General features: G+C 34.1%; 1 protein-coding gene across 8 annotated transcripts in view; it reads left to right on the top strand.

The window, feature by feature from the left end:
* Positions 1-22640, top strand: part of ZFAND6 (zinc finger AN1-type containing 6) — a 112576-nt gene extending 89936 nt beyond the window's left edge. For all 8 annotated transcript variants that reach the window (XM_074234017.1, XM_074234021.1, XM_074234020.1 and 5 more), the window contains 5 exons: positions 3295-3465; positions 5475-5586; positions 9000-9100; positions 20248-20358; positions 21691-22640. In XM_074234017.1, the coding sequence (XP_074090118.1) occupies positions 3312-3465; positions 5475-5586; positions 9000-9100; positions 20248-20358; positions 21691-21839 (627 nt within the window). In that variant the 5' untranslated portion in view covers positions 3295-3311 and the 3' untranslated portion in view covers positions 21840-22640. The remainder of the gene's footprint in view (positions 1-3294; positions 3466-5474; positions 5587-8999; positions 9101-20247; positions 20359-21690) is intronic.
* The last annotated feature ends 247 nt before the right edge of the window (positions 22641-22887 follow it).

Below are 22887 nucleotides of genomic sequence, written 5' to 3'. Positions count from 1 at the left end.
ATGGCCTCAATGTGTGCTCCTAGACAGGTTTAATTGCTTTAAAAGCCTACATTTAGTTTGTGATATCTAATGGATATGTGGAAGATACATGATTGTATGTCAGCAAAGAAGTTAGGCTAGTTAACATGACTTGAGAATCAACCCAGAGGTGCTGTTACGATCACCAAGAGCTAACCAGGTATAGAGGGAGAAGAAAAGAATGTGGAAGATGAGCCTTTTTTTTTCTTTTCAAAACTCATAATTAATGGGTTTGTCTTGGATAAAAATCCAGCAAAGCAATCCGAGGAATCATCACATGTATATGAAGGAAACCAAATAAGCATAGTATCATGAAAACTAGAGAGGAGAAAATCGATATTGGCAAAGGCTGTTGTAGAGAGCTCAAGAAGGATGAGGATTGAGAAGATGCCTTTGAATTTGGAAGTTAAGAGATTGGTAATATTGGAGAGCAGTTTCAGTTGAAAGATGAGATTGAGGGCAGCTATGTGGCTCCAGTCCTGAAGTCAGGAGGACCTGAGTTCAAATCCAGCTGCAGACACTTAATAATTACCTAACTGTGTGATCTTGGGCAAATCACTTGATCCCATTGCCTTGCCAAAAAAGAAAAAAGAAAAAGATTGGAAATCTTTGTAGAGAGTTAAGAGCATGAGAGAAAAGGAAGTAGAGAGAGCTCTAGTTGATAGCTTTCTTGGAATTTAGTCAGAAAAAGAAGAGATATAGGACTTTTATAGTTTGCCAGGGAGGATGGATCCATTTGGCTTTTGAGGATGAAAGAGAGAAGGGGGGGTATAATTTATAGGCTATTGACCAACAACTAGTAGAGAGTGGATTTTGAGAGTAGTGATGATAATAGGGGTAGGGTAGTCTGCTGGAGAAATGGAATAGAATAAGATCATCTTCTTTTTAAGGCAAACTCCTCTACATGCAGAAGTGAAGCATCACCTCAACATGAATTGGGAGTGAAGGAAGTGATGATGACAGTAGGCATCTGAGTGATGGGAGATAAGATGAGAGAAAATCTCAGCAATTGGTTCAGCTTTTTTTTCCCCCAGTAAAAAGGGAAGACACTCTCAGTTGAGAGAATGGGAGAAGGGGAAGCCATTGAAGGTTTGAGGTGGGATGAAAGGATTTGGAAGAACTGCTGTGGTAAGTGGGATAGTGAATTAATTGGGGGCTGGAGGTGGTTGTGGATGTAAAAGAATTGCCTCACAGCATTGAGAGCCCAGTTTAGGCTACTTAATATAAATTTGTAGTGGACTTGGTCAGTACCATTTCATCATTTTCCATAGCCTATAGTAATGGGTCATAGAATTTTAAATTAAAAGTATTTTAAAGTAAATTTGACTTGTTACAAATGAAAATATATACTAATGTACTTCAAGGAACCTGCTGTCAAATCAGTGGAGAGTTTTTTTAATATTAAACACTAATTTTGTGCCAGACATTATACTAAATATTGAGGATACTAAGAAAAAAATGAAATTGTCACTGGTCTCAAGGAGCTTATATTTGAAATAGGCAAAATTTTCTGTTAGAAAAATATAACAATAAAATTAGGTTATTTTATTTTCTTGAGTTCAGCAAATAGAATACTAAGAGGAATTGGATGAAGTAAGGGAAGAAGAGGGGAGAAATCATAAACTATTCACTCTCTTTATTAAAATTTTTTATTTAAGGTAGGGTTAAGTGACTTGCCCAAGGTCATACAGCTAGGTACTTATTAGTTGTCTGAGGTTAAATTTGAACTCAGGTCCTCCTGACTCCAGAGCCGGTGCTCTATCTGATACTGTGCCAACTAGCTGCCTCCATTCACAATTAATTGAATAAAATTATTGCCATGTAAAACTTTAATTTTCTGGGATATAATTTGAGTGGTTTCTTATTCTTCAGTACTTTACTTTCATCTGAAGTACTGAAGAAGAAGAAACAAATTTCCCTGGTCTCTTTTATTATTTGATATGTTGATTTAATGGAAATACTTCTAAAAATAAACCTATTTCCTACTTAAAATGTAGGAATTTGAAATCAGGTAAAAAGAGTCAAAAGCTGTGCCCATCATCTAAACCTTCCATATTTTGCAATTGATATATCGGCTTTCCATATCAAATTTTGTACATTGCTTATATCAAATTTTGTACATTGCTTGTATTTTAATCATTTGAACTAAGGTGAGGATACTATTAATATTTTTTCCTTTGATTTTTGAAGCAACAGATTATAGATAATTATCCATGAAAAGTATTTCTAATTTATTTTTTGAAATCACTTATGCCCAGGAAATGTTATTACTGTGATGCTTGCAAAAAAATCATCTTGAAGAAGCTTCATAATATATAAGTGGTTTGGATGATGATGATGATGATGATAGATGTTAGAACTTTTTGGACTTTGTACTTTCTGGCTGGGAGGCTGACCTGGAAAATAACCCACAAATAATTAACTTACATCTAGTGTGTCTGTAAAGTCTGAGTCCATGGTACAGGTATTCTAGAAATTTGAGCCATCTGCAGTTTTAATGATTGTTCGGTCATTGATTCAAAATTTCAGAGAACATTCTTCATTACTAATAACATTATAGGACTTTTGTAACATTTTGGATCTCTCTGTAAAATCTTAGTTTTTACTTTAGCATAGATTGAAATTTTTACAAGTATTCATGTAGACATTTTTTCAAGCATAGGGAAGATGTAATTCTTTTTGTTGTAAATCAGGCATGTTAGTCATTTGTTTTGAGTGGAAAAAAATGATACGACAAAGTCACCCCCCCACTCCCTACCATTAATGGTAACCCTCACTTAAATGACATTTATCATTCTGCTGCTTTAGCATCATTTGGCTGGGGGAAACCTGTTATCTACACCCTGATGGTTTAGAAAACGTGATTGTTTTATAAATCTGCTATGCTGTCATTTCTAGGCATTTGGGTTACCAGATGTGATTCTGTATACTTGATGAAGACTATTTTTTAATAGATGAAGCCCAATTTAGAAGAGTCTAAATAGAATTAGCTTGCTCTCTAAGCTTCTCACAGCTCTCCAAAACTTAAAAGAACCTGAGGTGTATGATTTAAGGACAAACTTTTCCCAAAATTCCTTCAGTCCTTAGCTACTATATTTCTGCTCTGACTCCATGTTTGGTGGGATATAAAAAGAATATTTTTTATCTTGTTAGAAAAACGATTCTAGTTTTGTCATCTAAATTATGTACTTTTAGAGAAGTATGATTTATTTTCTGATACAAGGCTAATTTGAAAAACACTTGAAATAATGTCTCTAAATGCTCTATCATTTTCAGGTGCACAGAAGAGGAACATGGCTCAAGAAACTAACCATAGCCAAGTGCCTATGCTTTGTTCCACTGGCTGTGGATTTTATGGAAATCCTCGTACAAATGGCATGTGTTCAGTATGCTATAAAGAACATCTTCAAAGACAGAATAGTAGTAATGGTAGAATTAGCCCACCTGGTAAGTACTTATGAATAGCATACCTGTTTAAGTAATATACATAATAAACTCAAGAGTCTTTGCCTATTTACTACGATAACAGTACATATATACAAATATGTGTTGTGTGTATGCATTTAAACGTGTATATAATATATGTGCAGCCCTTGCTAAATGTTAACTATTCTTTCTGGGTAATTCTAAAATATGTTGCACATTTTCATGAAGACTTTAATCTGCAAAATGTAATGGGTAGGTTCAAAGGAATAGATTTTTGATTGGGAAAAAGTTTTCATTTCCATTTGAAAGGAGTTGTTTCATGTCTTTATAAATAGAAAAGACATATTCTGGGAAAAAGATCCTTTCCAAAGTTTAATAGTTATAAATAACTGGTAGAAGTCTTAAAAGCCTTCTAATGAATAGTGTGGATTATCTTTTATAGTATCTAAAATATTTGTATGTTTTATGTTGTTTCATGTTATAAATCAAAATTTAGAGCCAACCTAATTGAAATTTCCCTGGTTTTTCTTTAAATGAAGATGAAATTACCATATTTTCTTTATTTGCTTTAATTTTCTGAGGTTATAAATTAAGTGAATAAATAAGGCTTCTGTTAGAATTGTATTTAAAGATTAAATGCAGATTTTTGCCATGAATGATAAAACATTTTTTTTGTTTTCATGTTACTTCTTAAAATATTCTTAATGATATTTAAACAGTTTTAAATGATTTCTTGATGTGATAAGAAATCTCTGTATTTTGTATTTGTATCTAAAGCAAATCATTTACATATCTGTGTGTGTGTGTGTGTGTGTGTGTGTGTGTGTGTGTGTGTAAAATACATTTCTATGTTTGCATTGAAGTATACACACACAAAGTACTCATCAAAAATTAATCATTGTGCGGCTAGGTGGCACAGTGGATAAAGCACCGGCCCTGGAGTCAGGAGTACCTGGGTTCAAATCCGGTCTCAGACACTTAATAATTACCTAGCCGTGTGGCTTTGGGCAAGCCACTTAACCCCACTGCTTTGAAAAAACCTAAAAAAAAATTAATCACTAACCTCTGCTTTAGAGGCAGTTAAGTGATTAGCTGGATAGACCTGACTTGAAATTGTCCTTAGACACTCAACTTGCAGTATTACCCTGGGCAAGTTACTTTACCTCTGTTTGCCTTAATTCATTGGGGAAGGAAATGGCATACCACTTTAGTATCTTTGCCAAGAAAATCCCTTATTAATAAGTTTTACAAAGTAATGACTAAACAGCAATTTTAAAATATAAACAAGCCAGTCTTTTGTCTTCCTTTAACTTTTAAATGTATTTACATTTTATATATATATGCACATATACATATATATATATATATACATATATATGTATATATATGCGACACACTTCTGAACAGGGACAGGATGAAAGGAGAGAGAATAGAATAAATGAGAGTGGGAAGAACAGAGTGGACAGACTATATATATATATATATATATATATATATATATATATATAAAATTTAGGATTAGAAGATCTTAGAGTGAGATGATACGTAAGTTCATTAGAGAAAAAAAATTGCTAAAAGGCTTAAGTAGGCATTAGATAGAAGTATAAGAAATGGCAATAATGTCAGTACACATTTAATGTCTCCATAATATTTATGTACCCCCGGAAGTATTAAGTTAATTGGACTGACAATGATATTTAATTCTAACCTTAAACTCTCAAAGTATATTTGACTGTGGACAACTTTTAAGTTATTTGTGACCACAGATGTGTGGATTTAAACTAGGGAGATGTTTATAGATAAATATAGATTAATTGGTGAGTTTTTCTTTCTACTTATCATTTTAGCCTTAAAACTATTACTTAAAAGAGTTTAGTGGAGGGGGGAATATATGTATGGTACTAAGTATCTCTAGATCGGGTAGTAAAATAATCTATTATTTGGTAGAAAACTAAACCTTGATTTTATAGATGAACTCTTAGATTTACCAGGGTATATAAACTTTATTGTGAAATGTGATATTCTTGCAGCAACTTCTGTCAGTAGTCTGTCTGAATCTTTACCAGTTCAATGCACAGATGGCAATGTCCCAGAAGCTCAATCAACATTAGACTCCACATCTTCCCCATCTATGCAGCCAAGGTAAGGTCTCTTCAGTCTCAATTAAAAGGAATATAGTTCTTAAGTTTGATCCATTTGCTTCCTTAGGAACTGTCTATGGAAAAACTGTATTTGTATGAAAAAGTAAGTTACATTCTAGTTTCTGTCCAAGTATCTGTAACTTCTATTGCCCTCATTTTGTTTGTTTTTAGGTTTTTGCAAGGCACATGGGGTCAAGTGGCTTTGCCCAAGGCCACACAGCTAGGTAATTATTAAATGCTTGAGACCAGATTTGAACCTAGGTACTTCTGACTCCAGGGCAGGTGCTTTATCCACTGTGCCACCTAGCCACCCCTATTGCCCTCATTTTATATAAAAATAATTTTATTTTTAAATCTTTGTTTTTCTTGAAAACTTCCTTATCTCTTGGATCCCTCTCTAGTACTATTGAATTATAGTTGATTAAGTTTTCAAGTATTTGTATTTTTTAAATCAGTATTTTTATTTATTTTATATTATTACAATAATCTTGTTGTGAGAGTAAACATACCCCCCCAAAAATGAGAAACCTCAAGAATAGTGAGGGGAAAAAAGTATATTTCAGTCTATGTTCAGATTCCATCGGCTCTGTGTCTGGGATGAGTTCCCTCTTTTTATCATAAGTCCGTCAGAGAAGTTGCTTATAGTTTTCCCACAGTTGCCATTATCAGCTGTATTTTCTTCTACTCTATTCCTCCCACTCTCATTTATTCTATTCTCTCTCTCTCTCCTTTCATCCTGTCCCTGTTCAGAAGTGTGTTTTATCTGGTTACCCCCTTTCACAATCTTCCCTCTCTTCTGTCACCTACTGCCCCCTCCCCATTCCCCCTAATCCCATCCTTTTCCTTTCTTTTTTTCTCTAGGGTATGATGAATTTCTATACCCTATTTAGTATATATGTATGTTAAATTCCTCTCTGAGCCATTTCTGATGAGAATGAAGACTCGTAGTTTCCCCTTGCCTTCCCCCATTCTACTCCATTTTCTTGGCTCTTACGTGAAATATCTTAGATCTTTCTTCCTCCCAATACTTTCCTTTATCACCCATTGACTCCATCTTTTTACTATATTATACCATTATATTCTACTCCTTCCTGTGCCTTGTCTGTCTGTATATGCTCCTTCTAATTGTTCTTATAAATGAGATAGTTCATATGAGTTATCAGTATCTTCTTCTCATGCAGGAATACAAGCAGTTCATCATCATTAAGTTTCTCATAATTAGTCCATCTTGTTCATCCCCTCTGTGCTTCATCTGAGTCCCATACTTGGAGACCAAACTTTTTGTTCAGCTTCTGGTTGTTTCAATAGGAAAGTTTTAAAGTTCTCTGTTTGATTGAAAGTTCATCTTTTCCCTGAAAGAAGATATTTAGTTTTGCTGAGTAGTTGATTCTTGGTTGTAAACCAAGATCTTTTGCCTTCCAGAATGTGATATTCCAAGCCCTACGAGCCCTTAATGTAGATTCTACCAGATCCTGTGTAATCCCGAGCCATGGTAGTTGTTTGTTTCTGGCAATTTTTAGTATTTTTTTTTTTTTGTAGTCAGAGTCTTCTTTTTTTTCTGCTATTTGCTGATTTCCTTAGCCTGTGACTGATTTACTGTACTCCCAAGACATCCCACAGGTACCTTAATTCCTCTAAGGTCTTTTGCAAAGCTCTGACTGCTCTCTTCCTGTGCTCTGGTATGTGGATGACCACAGGCACTCCCTTCTGTGCTGGAGCTGTGAAGAGGTTCCTTGCTTGGCTGTGGTGGTGTGCAGGCCCAGACTTCAACCTGGATCAGAGTGTGGACAAACAGCTGAGTCCTACCCCAGGGAGAGCAGAGAGACCTCAGCAGTTCCCCCCAACCCTCTTTACTATCTGTGGGATGTGCTTTGGAAGCACTGGGTGGCTTCCCTGATTCCTTCTGCAGGTTCTCAGCACAGGGCTGTTTTGAGGCCGGTGTTCCACTCCTGCTCACTCTGTGGCAGAGTTTTCTCACAACCCCTTCCAGCTGTCCCTGGTGATCCCTGGGCTAAGTGGTCTGGAAATCACCCCCTCTGCCATGGACCCAGGGTGCCCCCAAGGACCTAGATGCCTGGCCTGGCTGCGCTATGGCTCTTTCCAACCCCATTCTGGTGAAACAGACCTTTCCTGTGGAACTTCTCAGTTGTCTTGGACTGGGAAATTGTATCACTCAGAAGGGTTTTGCCCCTCTAAATTTTGGCTCTAGTCATTTTTTGACGGTCTTTGGAGCTTTTTGGGGAATGAGTTTCTGGGAATTCCTACTTTCACACTGCCATCTTGGCTCCACCCCCAAGCCTCCCAAGTATTAGTTGATAAAATTCTCTTACTGTTTTCTCTGTCCCAAGTTCATGTATAGGTTAAAATTTGATGATTTTCTTTCTTCCTACCTATAAATTGTACACAGTGCACATAGTATTAGAACCTGTTTACACAAAAAGAAACTGATGTTTAAATATTAATTGAATTGTTCCCCAGGTCACAGGTCTTCATAGAATCATAGATCTAGAACAAAAAAGGTTCTAAGAAATCATGTAGTCCAACTCTTTCATCTTACAGATAAGACTGAGGTCTTAGTTGATCAAGTGACTTATTAAAGATTATATGTTATTGATGGTTATAACCATGATTGACACTGTGCTTTCTTGAATTCAAGTCTTAACATATTTTCCAGTATTAACATTGTTTGTTTTTAAAGAATGTTAAGTCATTTTCAAATTGTCTTTAAAGCTTAGTACCATGCATTGAGTGAAGATTAAATAGAGTAAGCCTTCATTCATATTTGCATAAGTATATTTTTAACTTTGAATTTACCATCATTTTCAAGACTCAAAACAAATTTTATTGCATTATGTTCTTATTCTTCAGTTGTTATGTTATGTCAAAACTAGTTTCCTACTTTCTTAGGTTCTTAAGACCATAGATTACTTAGATGTGGAAGAAATTATTGAAGACATGAATTCAAACCCCTCTCATTTTCTAGCTGAGCCTTTTAAACTCAGATCCTCCTTTTTTTTTCTGAAGATAACACTCTGCTTACTCTTCTACCTTATCATCTGTGGCTGTTCTGATTATTTTGTAATGACAGGGTGTGATAAATCACAAATTTATCTTCGTGTTTCTTAAGCATTCATTTATCATAATATTCATTAGCATCACTTTTATGTGGTAATGTGCCTAATTTACCTTCTGATGGAAAAATTGTTTAATGGTCATTTGATCTTAGTTTTATAAAGTACTTAGTTTTAAAAACTTTTTTAATACCAATGCTAAAAATTACTTTTTGTTTTCACATATTATAAACATTTACTGCAATTATTAGCTGGATTGTTGTCTGATTATATAAAAACAGTAAATATTTGAAACTCAGACTTGGAATTTTTTAATCTAAAAATTTGCCATCCTCTCTTTTAGCCCTGTATCAAATCAGTCACTTTTATCAGACTCTGTAGCATCTACCCAAGTGGAAAGTACATCTGTGGACAAAGCAGTACCTGAAACAGACGATCTGCAAGGTGAGTAAATGACTGAGCAGGCTCACAGATGTGGTATTTTTGGATTTAATGCTTTCCCAGGGCCCCTGAGCATTTTACATCCTTAAATGAATATGGTAAACTGACTACAAGGTTGAAAAAAGCTTTCCTATTTAAGGGTGCCTCAAATGGTACAGTTATTATATAATGTATTTGTTTACTATAGAGAGTCAAAGCTGAACAAATCAACCAATTGGCATTTGCTTAGTTTATAATTTAACAAATGATAGGACTTTGATTTGGTTTGCATAGTCCAGGAATTTGATCAGAATCATTAGTCATTCTTGAAGTTTTACATAATTATCCTTAAAAACCAGTTGCCCCACTACACTCCTTTCTCTGGAGTTTGGTATTCCTTTTTAGGAGGAGAGTCCCATCTAGCTGCTATAGTTTCCCTTCCCTACCAGTGATATATAGTGTCAGTAGCTCTATGGGAAGCATTTTGCATGTTTAGCACATTCAACACATTATTATGACTTCAAAAAAGTCCTGTTTTATGAAGATTTGTTCTTGATCAGTATGGAGAATTGATTTAGTGGGAATAGTCACAATGGCTATACAAGAAGCTATTGCCGTCTACCTAGATCTAATTATACATACACCTAGGAGTCTAAAGTACACATAAATAAGAATGGGATGAAGCTTTTAGATAAGGGTCACTATACCTCATAGATGACTCTATTTTTCTTATGTGTAGTGTAATATTTTGTTTATTCATTAAAGTCCTAACTTAAAAAATTTTTTTTAATTTTAAAATTTTGAATTCTATACCTGACTTCTTGCTCCCTCCCCTCCCTGGGACAGTAAGAAGTCAGATAAAGGTTAAATATGTGCGATTATGTAAAATATTTCCATATTAGTTATTTTACACAAGAAGACTTGAATAAAAGAAAAAATGAAAGTGAAAATAGCATGCTTTAGTCTGTATTCAGTCAATATTGGCTCTTTCTCTGGAGGACAATTAGTATGCTTCATCATTAGTCCTTTGGAATTGTCTTGGATCATGGTATTGCTGAGAATAGCTAAGTCATTCACAGTTCTTCATCAAACAATATTGCTGTTACTGTGTACAACATTCTCCGGGTTCTATTCACTTCATTATGCATCAGTTCATGTAAGTTTTTCCAGGTCATAGTTTTATTTTTTCAGGCCTGACTCACTTAAAGAAAAACATCATAAGGAAATTTTGCAGTTCCCTGTTTAGCTGGTTCACTAATCCTCTTGATATAGGTTATGGTATTTAATAGTGGAGGAGTGCTGAGCTTTGTGTTCATTTCCACTGTTTCTCTGTAGATGGGTAGGAGGTAGACATTGGATCTACATGGGAATTCTAAGCAATAGAAACAGAGGAAAATAGGAAAGTTTTCTTTAACATATTAGATTCTATCTGAGAAGGAAGTTTTTTTTTTTTTTTTATTTAAGGTAATGATGTTAAGTGACTTGCCCACAGTCACACAGCTAGGCAGTTATTAAGTGTTTTAGGGCAGATTTGAACTTGGGTACTCCTGACTCCAGGGCCAGTGCTCTATCCACTGTGCCACCTAGCTACCCCTAGGAAGTTTTTGAGTAATATGCTTGCTCTCTTCTTCATTCTTGTTGTCTTTCAAAATGAAATAATGATAAAGAGTATAACTGCCTGAAATATAGTGTTATATCAATACTCTTGTTTAATAATTATCATTTTTTTGTGCTTCATCATTCATCAATACTCAAAATGAGTCTAGACATTCTATATAACCTTCGGACATATTATGTTAAAAGCAAAGGACAAATACCTGTGAAAACTGTTGAACTTAAATAATAGTGTTTCCAAAATAGTAAGTTAGTAAAATAATTTTTTAAAAAGCTTAAGACTTTAATAAGGTAAGTTGTATTCTTGATCTCATGAGGGATTCCAGTGTTTAACATTGATCCTGATAACTGTTTCTTAGACTTTTTAAAAAAAACTGTTTCTTACTTAAGACTTCTTAAAAATAGACTTGATTTCATTGTTTAGATTCCTAAACAGGCATATGTCAAACAGTTACTAATGAAACTATTTTTAAAGTCTGAATTTAATTAACCAAAATTTGTCAATGATTGGAGTGGATTTGTATCCTTAACTCATTCCTTTATTTTTTTTAGTTAATATTTATTTTTTTCTAATTACATAGTTTTCAATATTCGTTTTTTGTGAGATTTTAAGTGCCATATTTTTCTCCCTCTCCTGTCCCCAAATAATCTGATATAGGTTATACTTGTACAAATCATGTTAAAATTATTTCCATATTGGTCATGTTGTGAAAGAAAAATCAGAGCAAAAGGGGAAAAAACACAAGAAAGAAAAAACAAAAAAAAATTTTTAAATGAAGATTATATGCTTTGGTCTGCATTCAGAATTCTTAGTTCTTTGTCTGGATGTGGATGGCATTTTCCATCAAGGCTTTTGGAATTGTCTTTGATCACTGTATTGTTAAGAAGAGCTTAATCTGTCTCAGTTGATCATCACACAATGTTGCTGTTACTGTGTACAATGTTTTCCTGGTTTTGCTCACTTCACTAAACATCAGTTCATGTAAGTGTTTCCAGGTTTTTCTGAAATCCCTCTGCTCATGATTTCTTATAGAATAATAATATTCTCTTACATCGTAAAGCACAACTTTTTCATCCATTTCCTAATTGATGGGCATTCCCTCAATTTTCCAATTTTTTTGCCACCATAAAAGCTGCAATAAATGTTTTTGTATATGTGTATCCTTTTCCCTTTTTTATGACTTTTTTTTGTACTATAGATCTTATTAGTGGGCAGCTAGGCGGCACAGTGGATAGACTCCCTCATATCCAGGACTATCCCCATTTGTCCTGATTTGTATCTGTTCAATGAACCCAGATGGCTCTGGATGAGAAAGTAAGGCTGGTGACTTAGCATAGCGTCCCCTGATGTCCTCTTTAAGAATGAAGGACAGATATCATACCTTAGTAGTGCCGTTGCCGGATCAAAGGGTATGTACATTTTTAAAAGCCCTTTTGGCATAGTTTCAAATTATTTTTCAGAATGGCTAGATCATTCACAACTCCATTGTTGTCCCACATAACCTCCAATATTTTTTTAATTTTCCACCATCCATTTAGATTAAATTAGGTTGGTCTTTGTTCAAGTGTGCCCCTTCCTCCTCATGGTCTTTTTGATATGTGAGTCTTTAATAGTCTTGGTCCATGCTAGCTACTTGTTTGCAGTCAGATGTAGTTCAACTTCTACTGAGGCTACTTTGCTGTTGCTGTGCTGCTTCCTTTGAGATTAAGAATGAAAAGAAGATGAAAGTCAGTATTCAGACTTCTACCTTGACCTGTTGTCCTATTTTACTCCTTATTTTGTTTTTCTCCTCCTTAAGTGACTATGGGGTGGCATTTAATTTGAATATATGACATTTATTAAACTGCATACTAGTTTCTACATTTCTCATGGTATTATTTACTAGTGGGATAAAAGGAGGCATTTGAGCATAAGTTCAAATCATTAAATGAAAATTATGCTATCATGGGAGTTAGTGTTAGGCCACTTGGTACAGCTTAAGTCAGTAATATTTCAGAGTTTATTTTGTGCAGAACACTGGAATAGGTAGGTGTTTTGGAAAAAGTAATGAATTATAAATATTAACTACACTGTTATGTCTATTAGTATAGCTGTTGTAGACCCTGCCCATAAGGAAGAGCTTTGTAATCTTAATTAGCCACAAAAGACAAGCACAAGCTTGCAAAAGACATACAAAGAAAAAAAATGAATATAATGTTTGTGGCTGTTGGAAGCAGGCAAATCAAGAAAAAGCAGACTTCATGAAACTTAATCTTTCAATAGGTGTTTTAAAGGTTAAAAGAAATGTTTGTCCAGTAAGAATGTGGGGTAAAGAAATTGAAAATTGATCATAGATATACAGAAGACTTCAAGGAGCTTTGCTGCCTAAAGCAGAATCTATTGTGAGAAGAAATGAAAATAACATTAGCTGGCATCAGGAAACTAATTTGATCAAAGACTGATTTATGAAGGGGGAAATTTTTCACAGAAAAGAGGGTAGATGAGATTTGATGAAGAACTAACTAGGAAAGAAAATGTTAAGGGGATTTTTCTGATGTATGCCTAATTTTATAGAAAATCTCAAGTTGTCAGAGTCATCTGAGATTTTTGAGAAAGAAGCATTTTATGTAAAATGCATTTGCTTTAGGGGCAGCTAGGTGGCGCAGTGGATAGAGCACTGCCCTGGAGTCAGGAGTACCTGAGTTCAAATTCGGGCCCAGACACTTAATAATTACCTAGTTGTGTGGCCCTGAGCAAGCCACTTAACCCCATTCCCTTGCAAAAACAAACAAACAAACAAAAAAAAAAAAACCAAAGTAACTTCAGGCAATATAAAATACTTCACCAAGGTAGGCTCAGAAACTTTTGGGGTGGCTAGGTGGCGCAGTGGATTAAGCACTGGCCCTGGAGTCAGGAGTACCTGGGTTCAAATCCAGTCTCAGACAGTTAATAATTACCTAGCTGTGTGGCCTTGGGCAAGCCACTTAACCCCCGTTTGCCTTGCAAAAACCTAAAAAAAAACAAAACAAAAAATGCATTTGCTTTAAAATGTATACAGTCACCAAAAACTAATTCATTTATGGCTTTCTGTTTTAATTTAAGGTTTTCTTCAATCTTCATTTTTGGATCTTTGTATTTCCTGGACCAATAGTATTTTAATCTTTATAGAATGATTAAAAAAATGGAGAGTATAATGCTAGAAAATACTGATAAGAGGATGTTTCTAAAGAACGTGTTTACTTTGGAGATGGAGTTTGTAAACCAAAGAGAACTAGTGGAGATAATCTGAAGGAATAGGGTCCAGATCTGACCATTTTAATGACTGAACAGAAATATTTGGAACCTGGGTTCACACCATATTCTGGGGTGATAGGATAGTAGAACTGAGTAAAATTGAGTAAGATTTCACAGAATTGAGCTGAATTTTCAAATGAAGTGTTAAAGATAAAGTAAACAATTTATCTCTCTTCCTTATATTCTGTATCTGTAAAACAATTGTGTTTAAATCCTCTCTAAGGGTTCTTTCTTTCCTTATCCTTTTAAAAGGATAAAATGGAATAGGAGGCAAAATGGGGTTTTATGAAGAAAAAGAAATTGATGGTTATGTTAATCTAGAAAATCCTGGGGACTTCCTCAAAACCTCTTTTAATTTCCTAAAGAATGATTTACTTTAGAAACTGAAAAGGAATGACAATTGAAGGAAGAAAATGAGCTCTATTTTCAACACATTAAAGTTCAAGAAGGCAAGTCTTTTAAAGATGATAAAGATTTGGATATCTTTCAATAGGCAATTAATGCTGACTTTATCTATACATAATGTTTCATATGGTAGCTTATAATATTATTCTATGCCTATAAATATGATTGTTTGATAAAAGGGGAAGACAATTGTATATTACTTTGCATGTCAGTTCTCTGACTTTTCCCTCACTTTCCCATTCCTTTGGCTAAATGTCTTTTGTTGCTTGTTCTTGCTTCCTTAATTGAAGTGACATGCTTAAAGTACTTGCAAACTTTAAACCTATTGTCCACTGATATTATTGTGATTTAATCGAACACTTGAGGAGCAATAACACTATATTTGTATGATTTTTTTCATATAAATTATCTCTTGTTAGTTATATATATGAAGTGGAGATGTGCAGGGATTTTCCTTCTCTGTATGGTTTTACTTTTTTGAAGAAGAACAAAAGCACAGAAAAATTAAAATTTAATGACTGTTATTAAAGCTTCTAAATGTACAAGTGGAACACTTGCTCTTGCTTTGTATTTTGACTTGAACTGATCATCAGGTAGCTTTTTGGTTTTCTTTTTTTCTCCACATAGTAGAATGTTAGTAGTAAGATTTTGAACTTGAAGCCCCGGGTTCAAATTCTTACCATCTTATTTTCCTGTAAGACTTTGGGTAAGTTCATTTACATTTAAAAGGGGCTCAGTTTTTTCAACATGGTCTTTTCCCATCTTAAATTGTATGAGTAATTTAGCATCATTGGGAAATGAGAGGTTCCACATTAATAATAAATGCATTCTGGCACATTCATTAAATAGACATTTAGTGCCTACTACATAATTTCAAAATACTACTGATCATAACAATCAGTTCCTCATTGACCATCTTAAATATCTCTAAGAGTCTTGAAGAATGCAGGGCTGTTCATCTTATATTTTAGTGATCCCAGGTAGCTTTGTAGTGGGTGATTCTGCTGCTTCTGTTATTCCTCCCTTGTCATAATGTCTGTTGTTAACATTCATCCCTATTCAAGTTTGTCTATAGAACTATAGCTATAGAGCCATAAGGGACTTCACTAGCTGTGAAATCTAATTCCCTCTTTTGAGGGAATCTGAGGCTTAAAGTGAAATAACTTGAATCAGGATCACAAATCCTAGGATTTGTGAGGTGGGGTTTAAAATGAGATTCCTTGATTCTGGAAACTGTTCTTTCCATGGTATTAGAGACCAGCAAGCTTGTTTTTTTTTTTTTTTTTTTTTAATGCAGTTTAGAACCAGAGTATGCTTCATGGGTCTTTTCTATTCAAGATAATGTGACATGAATTGAATACTAGCTGTAGGGATTTTAATGAACTTAGACTCAAGCTAACTGTATAATTTGACTGTCATACAGCTAACATGTCCTTTGGTAAGTCATTTTCAGAGACAAGAGCCATCTAATAGCTTATGTGCTGCTTTCAAGATCACATGGAACTGGGCATATTTTGTTGTTGTGATATTGCCAGCTCCATTTAATAAATGGAGTGGTACAGAGAGATATCTTTGGTTTTAAGATTCAAGTTTACATTAACAGAGCTAATAATATTATACACTTAAATTTAAGTCATACTGATGTTTGCCATCTTAAGTAGTGTTTTGACACTGCTTGATTTAAATTACTATAGATGATAGGATTTAGACTTGAAGAGAAGGACCTCAGAGATCATTTACTCTTTTTCCTGTAATTTTACAGGAGAAGCAGCTGAAACCTATAGAGGGGAAGTGACTTGCCCCAGGTCATATAGGTTAGCAAGTAAGAGGGTCATATTTTGAACCTAGAATTTTATGCTCACAACCAATATCCTTTTCACCACACTCCACTGTGTCACTATGAGAACAGGTGTTAAAATGCTTCCTGGTTTTAGACCATCTTTTTTAGACCATCTTTTTTTTCCCCCCAATTCAATGGGAGCCACCACTGGGAATATGGCATAATACTAGACTTTCTCTGGATGTCCCTTTAAAATTGTAGAGTTTTATTTTGAAGACTTTTGGTTTATTAGGCATAGTATTCTTTCTAATAAATGCTATTTAGTTTTCTATCTATCTATCTGTCTATAATTTTTGCCTTGTAATAAGTCAGTAAATGCTATTTAGTGTTTCTGTGTGGCAGGCATTGTGTAAATACTGAGGGAATTATGAGAGAGATGATGTTTTATAGCCTCTGCCCTCAAGGGATATACAAATGAGAATAGACAAGAATAAAATAGAGAATAAATCCAGTACAATGCAGATGTCTTAGTTTGTGAACACTTAAGAAGGAGAAACTGGTGATTGTCATAATTTAGCAAAGATATCTTTTGAGTGTTAGACCTATAGGTCAAGGAATATTGTAGACATGGTATATCTTGATTTTAGCAAGCTGTTGGACAAAGCTCAGATTCTTTTGGATAAGATAACATGACATGGACTGAATACTAGCTGTAAGAATTTTTAATGATTTTACACTCAAGCTAACTATATAATTTGACTATTATATTAGCTAATGTGACCTTAGATGACCCTGAGAGTTAGGTATAGTATGCAAAATGAAGGAGGAACTAGTCTCCTAACATATCACCCCTCGTCAACTCAATAGCCAGCCATATTTTAAGAAAGCCATTATTAACAAGCTGTTTTTCATTCTGGAAAAAACTATCATGTTTCTTCCTCCTCATGCTCTCTTCCTGCCCTGCCTCCTCCCCAAGATAGTTATCTGAAAAAGAGGAATTAGATGATCAAAATGTTGCTTTAATAAAGGTTATCCACTGGCACAATTTTTCAGTTAAGTGACTGGAAATCCATTAAGATTCATTTATATTTTTAAATGAGATGGTATTTCTGCCTAAGTATATATTGTTATAGGTTTTCATTTTATTATAGTTATAACATAGCTATGATACTTTTCATCCTTTACTATTTACCTGAAAGAGTTGTGAATATATATATATATGTATATGTATATGTATATATGCACACATACATACACACACATTGTTATGTTTATTATTGTTGATTCTCCTAAGTTATTAAGATGATGTGTTTATAGTTTGTATACAAGTGATATCTATTCCACTTGGTAATTTAGTTTATCTGAGTACACAAATATAAACTAAAGAGTTGTCTTTACAAGTACTAATACTTTTTGTGTACTTTATTTTTATTCATGCACTTCCTTTTTTTACAGGACCCAGAGCAGAGGGCCTTGTTCCTCTTGAGTGTGATCTTCCATGTGGATAATTAATTTAATTTTACATGTCTGGTGCTTTTTAAACAGTCATAATGGCTAGTGGATAGCTAATGGTTAAGAGTCTAAATTTGATTCTCCCAAATAATGGAAGCTGCTGAACATGAAAGCCAGTTTCCCCACTACAATCTGAACTTGTTTCAAGGTCTCTTTTATCTCCTACTCTTGCCTCCTAACTACAATAAATAAAATAGGGCTTAAGGAGTATAATATGCCAGACTACAAACATGTATCTAGCCTTGTCATTGACAAATAGGTGACTTTGTGAACCTGAAGTGAGAATTCATGTCACCAAAGTTCCCAGTATAATTGGGACTCATTTTGATCCCAAGTTCAATAAAAAGCTTTCCTTGGGACATTTATGCAGGTTCTTTAAATCAAGTTATTTGTTCCCAAATTAAAGCAGTCTATTTAAGAATTTTGTTCCATTTGCTACTTGTATTAGTTTTCTTTTTAAACTTTAACCTAGATATAGTCATTCTTAGAATTAGAGATAATAAAGTACATATCATGGTGTCTACCAGCTTAGCTTTCTTATTACATATAGTCTTGGTGACAGATTCATTCTTTTTCATATATAAATTATAATCATTTTTATGCTCATCTTAAAAATAATTAATGGAGTAAAAGTTTTATTACATTTATGTGTGATGATTTATTTTGTCACATAACAATAATTTCCATTTGTTTCATATAAATATTTTTAAGAAATGTGCATCTACACTGGCCAAACCAGTTTTGTTTTTTTTTTAGGATTTTTTTTTTTTGCAAGGCAAATGGGGTTAAGTGGCTTGCCCAAGGCCACACAGCTAGGTAATTATTAAGTGACTGAGACCAGATTTGAACCCAGGTACTCCTGACTCCAGGGCTGGTGCTTTATCCACTGCGCCCCCTAGCTGCCCCCAAACCAGTTTTGGTGTTGATAATTTGCAGTCTTTCTTGTAGTTTCTCCTTCAAAAACTGGCTGTTTCAAGTTATTTGTGAACATACAGGTTAGACATGATTTCTAATTGTCAAGGAAAGTGACATTGGATTTAGTTGATAATCTAGTATTGTTTGACCACTTATACAGAGCACTTATACAGTGCTAATATTGGGGCCACTTTTCCTTCCACTTAAATAGCTATAACTAAATTTCATTTTCCAAAAAGCATATATTTTTTGTATTCCATAAAGCTGTTTTCAAGTATTACTTTCTTTTTATATAGAAAATCAGTTTGGTATAATTAGCACACTATTTGAAGTCTTTAGTATTACATATATAGATATATATATATATATATATATATAGATATATATATATATATATATATATAGATAGATAGATAGATATAGATAGATATATACACACACACACACACAAATTATATACGTATATACATATATACACACACACATACTTGGCTCAAGGAAAAAAAATTGTTAACCAAGAAGACTTTTAAAAATGAATAAACATCATCATCACCACCATTAGTAGCTAATATTTACTGAGTCATCTATTGGATCTATCCTACAATCCGCTGCCTCATCTTCACATGCTTGTTTAACGAAGCTGGAGAAAATTACAAAACTCTGCAGCCTGGGTCCATTACATAGCATATTGTGTCTTGGTAAAGGTGAGAGGGAGAATAAAAAATCAGATACCAACTCTCAAAGAACTTATACTAATATGAAGCCAAGTTATATATTACAGGTATTAAGTGTTACTTGAATGGTTCAGATGTTTTAGGACTTGCAAGGTGAGGGCAATAAATAGGAGTCTTTATGGAAGAGATAAAAAAAAAAACCTCAATATTGAGACCAACTTTATAAAAGAATAAACTTAATCGAACAAAGACAGGAATGAAGAATTGACATGAATTATTAATAGGGAATAAGATGTTCTGTAACACAGAATAGACATTCTCGACATGAGAAAAATCTTGGATTTTTTTGGAAACCACTTTTAAATGACAATATGAGCAAAGGGTTTGAGTTAGGGGTCAGAAGAGTAGATTGCAGAGATAATCTTTGTCTTATATGTGGTAGAAAGCCATAAAAGTTGGGGGTGGGGATGGGATATAGCATAAAATTTATGTACAGTTGTGCAGATGGTTATTGTAATTGTGATTCTAACTTTTTTTAAAAGTGCTTCCTCCAAGAATTCAAATGTTTATTCATTTAAAAATTTTATATCTTCATCCCACTTTGTTTTTCCCAGCTTTTAAAATTATGTGACCTGAATTCTTGGCCTAGGTCAGCCTGTCATTTTTGAAACTTATTTTGATTTTTAATATTTCTGGAATGACTGGGCTCAGAGAATCACGTTTTGGCATGTAATTTTATATTTTATTGTTTTTAAGCTAAATCTAGCAATAAGAGCATGGCATAGAATCATGGGACTTGGAGATAATTCATCTGGCAGGTTGAACTCTTTGACCTTAAGCAAGTCACTTCAAATCCTTTCTGTAGGCCTTGGTTTCCTTACCTGTTTGGACATATATAATATTTAATGTCCTTTTACAGTTTTAATAGTCATTGATTCTGTGACATCAAGATTTTGTTAAACAGTCATTTTATTAATCACATTCCTATTTTTGTTAGCTTCAGTATCGGATACTGCACAGCCCTCTGAAGAGCAAAACAAGTCACTCGACAAACCAAAACAAAAAAAGAATCGCTGTTTCATGTGCAGGAAGAAAGTGGGACTGACTGGTAAGAAAAAGAAGGACATGTATTATCTAAGATTAAACTGAATACTTACCTAATGGGTGTCTAAGTGTGATTTCCTATGAATGACTTCAGTTCTCATTGCTTTTATGCCTCAGGGTTTTGCCATAAGAGGGAGCAGTTTCCTGGACAGGTCATTGGTATCTAAACCCTCATTTAATGACATTCGTAGAATTGGTAATGACTAAGATGGCCCCAAAGGTTCCCTTTAGTGACTTTTCCATTTTAATAGCTTATCAAATAACAATTTTTTGAATTGGAAGCTTTTTTCTTTAAAGAATTCCAAAATGAAGTGCACGTAGGAGATATTTTTATATAAATACTTGCTATTAAATATTTGTAATTTTGCTATTGTGGTTAATCTCATTTTTAAAAGATGTTACTCTCATTAATTCCTTAGACATATAAAGGAGGGTAATTGAAGAGATGGACTTTTTACATTGCATTTTCTAGTTGATGCCTATGGTTCATCTTCTAGAATCTTTTGACAGCTTAAGAATAGGTGCTGAGATTGTTAGCTTATAGCCACTGGGGAGAAATCAGGGGTAGTTGTAAAGACCATATTTATTTGTGGATTATCCACAGTTCCTTTTTTTTCTTTCTTACAGCTGCTAATCTTTTGGCCATTTCTTTCACTAATCATTAGCGTACCTCTGCTGGAGACTGGTAGAGGGAAGCAAGAAGAGATGAAATGCAGCATCAGTCACATGTTGTTTGTTACAGTTTTTATAAAGGTTTGGATTTTTTAGCGTAGGAAATATAAGGTTAGGATGTAATAGTGTCATGTAATAGAAAGATCACTGGATTTGGAAAGGAATTAGCTTTGAATTCTGGCTCTGCTATTAACTCCCAGCATGATCTTGGGCAAGTCACTCTTTTTCTGTCTGGACCTCAGTTTCTTCACCTATAAAAATGAGGATATGACTAATGTATGAAGTTCCTTCTAGCTCTAAAAATCATGATAATCCTTTAAGATGTCATTTCATCCTTTCAGCAATCTTATGGGATCATTCACAAGATAGGTGATGCCAACTTAGACATGGAAAATCATGCCGATCAGAACCAAAATTGGAACCCCATTTTTACTCATTTGAGTTTTGCTTCCCATTATTTTGATTAGTTTCGCAATTGGGATCATACTGCTTGCCTTAAAAGTGGGTTTGGCTTGAGATTTACTCATGTTTCTAAATGGTTGAATTGTTGATATGACCTGTTCTTATTTGTTAAGTCTTTTCATTTGGCCATCACAACCATGATGTTTTAGTTCCTTTTGGCTACGATCCTGTGCCTCTAATAGGCTGATGTTTCTGTTTTCAGGGTTTGAATGCCGGTGTGGAAATGTTTACTGTGGTGTGCACCGTTATTCAGATGTACACAATTGCTCTTACAATTACAAAGCTGATGCTGCTGAGAAAATCAGAAAAGAAAATCCAGTAGTTGTTGGAGAAAAAATCCAGAAGATTTGAACTCCTGCTGGAATACAAAAATCCTTTTGACCATCTGCAAACTAAATTGACTTGAGCTTTTTTTTCCTAGTCATTGGGAATGTAGAGCAATGTATCTTGCATAGACCTTTTAATCATGCATGTCATCAGAAGAATAGATTTTTGTTTTTGTTTTGAAAATGACTCTGAACATTTATTTCCATTGCAGTTTCTGTGGCTGAAAAGACTTAAGTAAACTTTACAAGTATTATCCTTTTAAGATCATTTTAATTTTAGTTGAGTGCAGAGGGCTTTTATAACAAACATGGAGAAATATTGGAGGGCTGTGCTTTTCCAGTATTAAACATGCATGCGTTAACCTTGCAGCAGTTTATTTTCTCATTGTGTGTGTATCTATAGCTTTTCTCTGCAGCACGATTTCTCTTTGGATAATGCCCCTTATGGCACAACTAGTTATCGGTAACTGAATGTATTTTAATCATTATGGCTGCTTCTGTTTTTTTTCATTAACAAAGGTTATACATATGTTAGCATATTAGCTTCTTTGCACCCACAACCTATTTATGTATGAATCATTTGTAATGAGAGAGTGTGTGCCAATGAGATTATAAGTTTGTGTGGTTTTTAAAAATACTTTTTGAGTGAGGGGAGGAAAGGCTGTATGCACTTCATTGCTGACTGCAGGTTTCACTGGGATTAAGTTCATCAGTCTGTATGTACACAAATATGAAGAATGATCTGAAGTAATTGTGCTGTATTTATGTTTATCCACCGGTCTTAACTTTGATTAAATAAAAAAACAAAAAAAGAAAGGCAAAGCAACTCCCATTGTGTTTCAGCATTTCTCAGACACACTGCCAGTTGATTTTGACTCTTGTCTCTGATTTTGATTTTTTAATATAGGAATGACAGATACCACGACTGCCAGCTTCCCTCCTTGGAAGAACAATGTCTTGTCTATATTTATGACTAGTTAGGTGACTGAAAATTCAAATAAAATGAAGTTATTTAACTACTCTCTTGTGAATTATAAATGATAATATTCTGAATACTAGAGGACATTGAAAAT

The sequence above is a fragment of the Macrotis lagotis genome, chromosome 4 (assembly GCF_037893015.1).
Source record: "Macrotis lagotis isolate mMagLag1 chromosome 4, bilby.v1.9.chrom.fasta, whole genome shotgun sequence".
Lineage (NCBI taxonomy): Eukaryota > Metazoa > Chordata > Mammalia > Peramelemorphia > Peramelidae > Macrotis > Macrotis lagotis.
The sequence above is the reverse complement of the archived record's forward strand: the minus strand, read 5'-3'. Positions and strand labels throughout refer to the sequence as shown.